The 8,905-nt window shown below is 45.4% G+C and overlaps 2 protein-coding genes across 7 annotated transcripts in view; one reads left to right on the forward strand and one right to left on the reverse strand.

Annotated features, from left to right (window-relative positions):
* FKBP9 (FKBP prolyl isomerase 9) overlaps positions 1–918 on the reverse strand; it is a 42,544-nt gene extending 41,626 nt beyond the window's left edge. The window contains exon 1 of the mRNA XM_058724636.1: positions 533–918. Coding sequence (XP_058580619.1) covers positions 533–759 — 227 coding nt within the window. The 5' untranslated portion in view covers positions 760–918. The remainder of the gene's footprint in view (positions 1–532) is intronic.
* Positions 1–8,905, forward strand: part of LOC131509163 (retinitis pigmentosa 9 protein) — a 220,842-nt gene that overhangs the window by 169,383 nt on the left and 42,554 nt on the right. The window lies entirely within an intron of this gene.

An 8,905-nucleotide genomic window follows, 5' to 3' on the forward strand; every position in this document is an offset into this window, starting at 1 on the left:
GAACTACCCTGCCACACAGTGTAATAGCTCCATATATGTAACGACTGCTATCGTCAGTTCATCATCATCATCATCATCATCATCATCATCATCAACTGCGAGAGACGTCGTCTGACTCAAGGGGCCTGCGGAAAGGCCAGTAAAGGGAGGTGGCAAGCAGACATCAACATTTACTCCTGGGGGGAGGGGGGTCTACTTGCAGGGTGGCCATTTTACATAGATTTCGCGTTGTGTGAATGTGCTGGGAGGATGGGAACTGTTCCAACCCCTCTGTGCCAGGACCTATCCAAGGCTCGGGTCCCGGGCGGGCGGGCGGGCGAGGCGAGCTTTAGGGCGGGTAGACTTACCCCGCGGAGGACAGATTTAGGGTCGCGGAGCATTTGGGTAGGAGGAGGGAGAGGGAGGAGCGCGGGGCTCGCTGGGCGGAGCTGGGGGAGGTCCGTCGGGAGGGAAAGGCCTGTCCGGAGAGAAGGAAACGGGAGAGTGGGCGCTGCAGCCTCGGAGGCCTGGCAGGGCGTCCAGGGCGCGGTACCTGGAGTCGAACTTCTGGCCGTCGGGGAATGTCCCCACGTAGTGGTAGCGCACGAAGTCGCCACTGCGCACGGTGCGCGGGCACTCGTCCGGCACGAAGCGCCGCTCGATCTGCAGCTCCGTGTCGAGGCCCAGGCCCGCCACGGGCGCCGCCTGCCCGGTCACCCAGAGCAGGAGCAGCAGGAGCGGCGGCGGCGGAGGCCTCCAGCCCCGGGCTCTGAATGCCATCAGGGGTGGCGAGGACAGCGGCGAGGGGCGGGCGCGGGGCGCAGCGTGGAGCCGGCGAGGGAGTGCGGAGCTCCGGCAGCGCGGATCCGGGCTGGGCGCGCCGCGGCGTTTGCAAACGTGGAAAAGACTCCCGGCCCTCCCCGGGCGGCAGCCGCCACCCCCCTCTCCCACCCCCCGCCCCCCGGCCACATCCGAGCGAGGGGAGGAGCCGCAGCCGCGCGCCTTAGCTGGTGTGCTGCGCCCCGCGCTGCCCGGGTCTGGTCTGGCCCTGCCCTGCCCTGCCCTGCCCTGCCCCGCCCCACCTTGCCCTGCCCTGCGAACTGGCCCGCCCTGGGAAGAGCCTGGCAACTTCAGAGGGAACCTGTCCCCGAGGGAGAAACCTTGAACTCCTCGGGACGGGGCTCTGGCCCAAAGTTGGAAGAGAAAAGCATTTACTGCCCCGGCAGACTGGCCCGTCTCCGCCTGTCCCTGGAGACTCCCCAGATTTAGCGCCACCAGAAGCTCCTACGTGGCCGCGGATCCAATTACTTCTGGCTGCTTTGAGAAGGGAGGGAATCTTAGATGATGATGTTTTGTTTTTTACTTAAAAGAATGGATTCTACATGAAAAAGACTGAAACCATTCTTCAGGATTTTTTTTCAGGATTGTCTTTTATACTTAAAGAGAAAAGGAGAGGCATGTATTGTGATACTCCCCTGACAGCTGTCACGAGAAAGTTTCGAGTTACTGTGAGTGTTCCCGCAAGCCATTAGTGGATGCACTGTGAGCTGGTACTCAGTAGCAAACATCTCACGTGGCCCCACACACGTGACTAAGTTAGATTGGCCTTCACAATAGAGACCGAGAAGCCCCAAGAAATTCATTAGAGTACTTAAATGAATTCTTAGGATCGGTTGTTCTTATTTATTAAAATTTTGGACTAACGAGAGCAAATCACCAAGGGGTTCTCAGCTTCTTTTGGAAGTAAACAATCCTGATACCAAGATCTGGCCAACACAGGGGGAGACAGAGAGAGAAACTGGGCACCAATCTAATTTATAAATACAAGTACAAAATAATAAAATGTGAGCAAATTGAATTCATCAATTTATTAAGGGAATAATACACCGTTATATGCACTACCTAGGTGACCTTCTGCAAATTAATAAGTGGTCTCTGTGTGCTCTGTAAGATGAAGATAAAACATGGTAATTAGAAGATAATTATGGATTTCATTAGATCCCAGAATCTAATGAGACACTACATGTAGCGCTGAAGAAATGTTCATTGTTCCCAACAGAGCTAACGCTATGGAAATAGAAAACCTATGAATATAATTCATCCTATTAACACTGGTTATCTGTAAGTGGTTGAATTTGGGGTGATGATTTGCTTTCTTCTTTGTACTTTTCAGTGTTCCTTGTTGGTTTTTAATGACTGCATTACACGTTTATCAAAATAACCCAGTTTACACAGAAACAAACAGGAATCTTCCACCCCCTTCCTGTGACTGTGGGTGACACATGTCACCTGTCTGGGCCTCAGTTTCTTCTTCTGTAAAATGAAGTGGTTGATTTCTAAGACTTCCACCAATTCTAAAATCCTATGATAGTGTGAGAGAGCAAACACTCCAGGACAGAATAGAAGACAGATGTAGGAAGAGGTAGGCTAAGTGGTGACTGCCCCTTCCATTATGCCTTTTAGGGCTTCCTGGCGGTTTGATTTCTTGTCATTCCTTTAAAATTGTTAATTATCTAGGGGTGCCTGGGTGGCTTAGTTGGTTGAGCTTCCAACTCTCGGTTTCGGCTCAGGTCGTGATCTCACCAGTAGTGAGTTTGAGCCCCACATCGGGTTCTGTATGCACTAACAGTGCCAGGCCTGCTTGGGATTCTCTGTCTCTCCTCTCTGTCCCTTACTTGCTCATGCTGTCTCTGACTGTCTCAAAATAAATAAAATTTAAGAAAAAAACTTTATAAAAAGTTAATTATCTAATCAAACAGTATGTTTGCTTTTTAACATTGCTAAATCCCAACATATATTCTTTGCATTGGATTTCTTTTTTTTTTTTAATTTTTTTTTATTACGTTTCTTTATTTTTTGAGAGTCAGAGAGAGACAGAGCGTGGGTGGGGGAGGGGCAGAGAGAGAGGGAGACACAGAATCCGAAGCAGGCTCCAGGCTCCGAGCTGTCAGCGCAGAGCCCGATGCGGGGCTCGAACCCGTGAACTGTGAGATCATGACCTGAGCCGAAGTCGGATGCTTAACTGACTGAGCCACCCAGGCGCCCCACTTTGCATTGGATTTCTATAGCAATCTACCAAAGAGAAAATTTACCTCTTGGCTTTAGTGATAGCATTATCCTAAGAACTAATTAAAATCAAGCCAAAACTTTGTTTTAAACTGTTTATTTAAGTAATCTCTACCACCAACTTGGGGCTTGAAATCACAACCCCAAGATCAAGAGTTGCACGCTTACCTGACTGAGCCAGCCAGGTGCCCCCAAGCTGAAACTTAAAAAATATATATTTCCATTGAGTTTCTGAGGGTGACTTTGTGAGGACTTCCCATGTCTCAAAACTGAATATATACTCAAGAAGAGTCAACAATGGGGTGCCTGTTGTGGCTTAGTTAAGCATCGGGCTCTTGGTTTCAGCTCAGATCATGGTCTCACGGTTGGTGGGTTCGAGCCCTGTTCTGGGTTCCGTGCTGACAGTGTGGAGCCTATTTGGAATTTTCTCTCTCCTTCTCTCTCTGCCCCTCCCCTGCTCTCTAAATAAATAAATAAATAAATAAATAAATAAATAAATAAATAAATATTTAAATAAAGAAAAGGACAGAATAAGAGAAACATCCAAAAGGTCTGAGGTCAATGGAGGCGTGGAACAGCAAAGAGAAGGAAGAAAAGGGACATCTGGCAAAGGGTTGGTCTGGATGAAAGTCAGAAAACTAGGTTCTGTTCTATCTCCTGTATACAGGAAGTTGATCGGGAAAATCAAGCTAGGCAATAAAGAGAGAATTCCACTTTTCATTGAGCCTGAAATAAAGAAGTCTCATGAATCAGATCTTCCAAGAGTAGTAAACCCTGGAGGCTAAGCTAAGTAAGCTGTTAACTTTAGCTTGGCACACACTAAGCAGGGATAAAGAAAAGGCCAGCATTAAGAAAAACATCACTGGAAAGTCCATCTGAGCTGGCCTGAGGCAAATGTGAAAGCAGGAGAAACTCGCTTGCAGCAGCGCCCTCTCTCTTCCCTCCCCAAGAGCTTACAGCAAATTATCCCACCCGTTGTAATGACAACACTCCTGGAATTACCATATGCTCTGATGAAAAGCCCTAGACTAGAAATCAGATGCCCTTGGTTGTAGGGCCACCCATTCCCCTACTCTCTGAGCAATCAATTTTCTTATCTGTAAAATGTCTTGCCTACTTCCACAGAGTTTCTGTAAAGATCAACTGAAGCAGTTTATGAGGGGCAGAAGTCTGCAAAATACGATGTAAATGTGAGGATTCATATTTATCTATGAGTAATAGAAGACCCAACACAAAATCACTTAACCCAAAAAGAAATATACTGTCTCTCAGAATAGGAAAGCAGCTCCAGGACTGGTTAATCAAATGTCTCTAAAACATCCTCAAGAGCTGAATGGTCTCCTCTCCTCAGTCAGCCTGGGGTTTCACTGCTGCCCCCTCATGGCTGCCCCAGATCCAGCTACCACTTGCAGGGAGAACCATCCTGAGGGAGGAAGGATCATTTAGTATCATTCCAAGTATCATTTATTAAGATCAAGGAACTTTCTATAAAGCTTTCCTCGGACAAGACCGCCCCTCACGTCTCATTGGCTAAAATTGAATCTTGTGTCCATTGCTAAACCAATCAATGGAAGAGGAATAGGGTTACTACGTTTGCTTTAGGACTAAAGATTCACCTCCAAAAAGGATGGAAGGGGTCTCTACTCTCTAACCAGCCGCCCCTGAAGTAGACAGCTACCTTAGACTCCTGAACAAAATCAGAGTGCTTCCAGCAAGGAAGAAAAGGGGAAATGACAATTGGGTTGGCAACGAACAAGGTTTGGCACAGATTACCAATTACATTTGGTGTCTCCCCTTCTTCCGTCAGTCTTCTCTACTTGCAAGCCTCAAATAAAGCATATTGTCTGACATTCTTCCTGCAATCCGACTAGTTACTAAACTGTTACTGGAATACCAGTTAAAATTGTTAGAAATAATGCAGGGTCTCTCACATGTTTCCACTGTGCTGCAGAGAACTGTGAACATGTATTCCTGGGAGCTTACTGCCTACTTCACCAAGAGAATTCTTTGAAATCTGGTGTTTTTAATTTTTTAAAAGACAGATTTGCATCCTACCCTCTAAGCTAGCAGTGTTTCTTTAATATACAACAGAATGTGGTCTTTCTCTTTTACTCACCTTTTACCTTCCTCCATCTTCCCAGTGGAGAAAGGTCACTAGTAAGATAAAAACTAGAGAAATACACCTTGTGGACCACCACACCTCCAGCCAGCCCAAGTGCCTCCCTTCACCACTTTGCATTAGACCTCAAAATAGACCCAAACTCCTCCTGCCCCACCGGGGACTCACACACCTGCACCAGCTCCTACAAATGCACATCCTGTAGGAAGAGCTCCTGCTCCCGCTGCCCCACGGGCTGTGCCAAGTGTGCCCAGGGCTGCATCTGCAAAGGGGCATCCGACAAGGCAGCAGCTGTGCCTAATGTCAGGGAGAGCCTCCTCTCTGATGTAAATAGAGCAACATCTCCAAACCCGCAGGTTCTTTTCATACTACCCTGAACCTATCGCTACATTCCTTTTTCTATGAATTATTTGAATGACAATACACTCATCTAGATTCTTCTGGCAAAAAATAGGTAGGTAAAATAATACACCTTGTGAGCAAAATAAGGGCATCAAAGCTATGCTGCGAAAGCTGATCGATATAAGCAGGAGAAAGTCCAGTCTTTTTAACATCGTTCTAGTCTGGAAGGCTTAACACATAACCAGTAAAACAGAATCAGCAGCCACCCCTCCACAATTGGGCCCACACTGAGGGCCTTTGGCTGGCCTTGAGAATGAATATGGTATCTTAGGATGGAGTAGTGGTTACAAAAAAACTGAGGCAGGGGGTACAGCAGGGAGGGAATACAAATAAAGCATCTCTCACCTGGGTTAAGTGCTTTAGTACAAAGTGAAGGCTGATTCCCTACATATTCATGGTTGGGCAATAATCACTTTGCTCTCTTTCTGGAAAGAAACTGTACCTGCACACCCCTCCAGATTCTACAGGCACAAATAATGGGGGAAAGGTAAGAATAATGTTTTAGCATTATAAGCAATAGGGAAAGAATTCCTGTTTGTTTCCCTGGTTAATGAATGAGATGCTACTACATTGAGTCTATCATCACAACGAGGAAACGGGACTGAGTCTGAGAGGTGGTGCTGTGTAATAAAGCAACTGACTCCAGTTTTGATGCTGACCATTGACAATTTTCAAGCCTCATCTCCACTTTCCGCTTCTGGCCCACATGTGGGTGAGCTGATAGGAAAGTCCAAGTGGCACCGGGGTGGGGGTGGGGAGTTCAAATTACACAAAGTCTTGGGCTGTGTGTGGGGTTGAACACTCACCCAGTTTCACCCCCTAAACACAATAAAACCCAGGGCCAGTCACCTTACTTTTGCTGAAGTCATTTTTGGACTAGCTTAGGTGTCTGAACTGCTCTTCCAGAAAGTATCAATATGTGAATAACAAATTTCTTCCTACTTTCTTGATGCATTTGTGGCATCATCAGTCTTGACAGTGAACCAGTTTTGGGTGGATGGGGGTCCATCAGGCCTTTGTGAAGTGACTGCAACACCCTGCATATCACACTGGGTTAATGACCAGGAAAATTCTGTCTGGTGTCAAAATACACAAAGAACCCAGACTCACATAGAGGGAAGGATCAAAAGATTTTCACTGCTTTATAAGTTCTAACATGTTAATCATCAAACAGAGATGCCCAGAATGCAGACTAGGAGGTGGTATTGGGAGAGGCTGTCAGACTACCGAACTGTACATCTGCTATTTTTCCCTGTCCAGAATCCCTTTCCACTCCGTCTCTCTCTCTCTCTGTCTCTCTCTCCCTTGTTAACAGAACCTTGATTTCACTTTGAGGAACTCTCCTTCCCAGTCTGTTAATCCTGCCCCTGTGAATTAAGGTGGATGATACTGGTTTGGCCAGAGTACTACATCTCCTTGATCACAGTGACCGTTTCTATGACAGCTACATAATCCTTACCAAGCCGATGAGTATAATACACGGACATCTTATTGGAACTGAGAAAGTTTCTTTCATCTGGGGCTGCTAAGTTAGTGGCCATCTTTGCCCCCACAGTGAGAGAAACAACACGAAATTGAAGCAATACAAAAGAAACGTGAAGAGAGAGAAGCTGTTAATGATAATATTTCAGCCCTTACATGTAGCCATTCCTGAAGTTCAACCCCATGACATTTGACATATATGATTCAATAAATTCTTTCATTTTTTTTTCCCCTAAAACAGTTTGATTTGGATTTTGATCGGTTGGTATTTTCCAAAGAGTCTTGATTGATACTTGCTAAAGTGGCACTATCAATCCCTGGATCTTCTTGTATCCATCTCCCCTAGCACCACCTTACAGGGAGAGATCAAATCATTGTGTTAAGCAAATATTTGAATCGGTCGTGATTCCTTCGATTGCAAGTGACAGAAACCCAACCCAATTGGTTTCTGCATAGAAGTATATCCCAAGGTATTCAGATTATTTGCTGGATTGCTATAAGATCACCGGTTATGGTCGGAGAACATTTGATGTCTTTTATTTTTATCTTTTCCTTCTTCCTTCTTCTTCCTTTTTTTTTTTTTTTTTTTTTTTAATTTAGGAGCGTAGCTTGGCCATCAACAAGGCTTCTTGAGGAGGGGAGGAACAATTCTGCTTCAGCTTTGTTTGTTTGTTGGATTTACTCTGCTATGTACCATGGACTCATCTGACTAGGTTTTCGGGGTGGTTAGGCCACTGGGGTGTGGCCTAGCCTTCCTCTATTTATTGAGTCTCAAGATCGCTTCATGTGATCTCTCCTCATGAGTTAACTTGGGCTTCAGCACAGTATGGTGGCTTCAGGGCAGTTGAACAGCTTACGTTTCTTAAGGCTTTAGGAGCACATATTCAACGAGAACCAAGTGGAAACAATCGGATCTTTTCTGACCTAATCTTTACAATGATGAGGCATCACTTCCACTACTTTCTACTGGTTACAATCAAATCACTAAGGTTGGTCTAGATTCAAGGGAAGGGCGTAGACCCCACCTCTCCATGGGAAGAGTATCAAGGTCATTTGTAGAAAACAAGTGACATGGGAGAGATTATTGTAGGTGACTTGAATAATATCATTTGCCACAATAACTATAGTCATAAGATATTAAATTACAAATTGCAACGTCAAGTTATTGATCTACAGTAGAAGAACTACCTTTCTACTCACCCCAGTACTCAAATCTGACAAAAACACCTTTCTCCTCATATTAGGATCTGGTATAATACACTGTCAGGATGTTGTTGGGTGGGAATGGAATCAGAGCAGAGGAGCTTAGCTAGTCTTGAAAGGTATTTCCCTAAGATAGGGCCAACTTTTGCAGCATTATTTACGACAACCAAGATATGGAAACAACCTGTCTCTACCCATAGATGAATGGATAAAGAAGATGTGTCACATACATACAGTGAAATCACTCAGCCATAAAAAGGAATGAAATCTTGCCATTTTCGACAATATGGATGGACTTAGAGGTATTATGCTAAGTGAAATAAGTGAGAGAGAAAAAGACAATACCATGATTTCTCGAACATGTGGAATCTAGAACACAAAAACCTAACAAACAGAAACAGTGTAATAGGGAACAGATTGGCGGTTGCTCGAGGGGAGTGATCGGGGGATGGGTGAGATAGGTGTAGGGGATTAAAAGGCACAAACTTCCAGCTATAAGTCACAGGGATGAAAAGTGCAGCACACGGAATATTGTCAATAATATTGCCATAACTTTGCATGGTGACAGATGGTAACAAGTATCAAGATACACATTTTTAAAAAAAATTTTAGTGTTTATTTATTTTTGACAGAGAGAGAGAGACAGAGCATGAG

The sequence above is a fragment of the Neofelis nebulosa genome, chromosome 4 (assembly GCF_028018385.1).
Source record: "Neofelis nebulosa isolate mNeoNeb1 chromosome 4, mNeoNeb1.pri, whole genome shotgun sequence".
In the NCBI taxonomy this organism is placed as follows: Eukaryota; Metazoa; Chordata; class Mammalia; order Carnivora; family Felidae; genus Neofelis; species Neofelis nebulosa.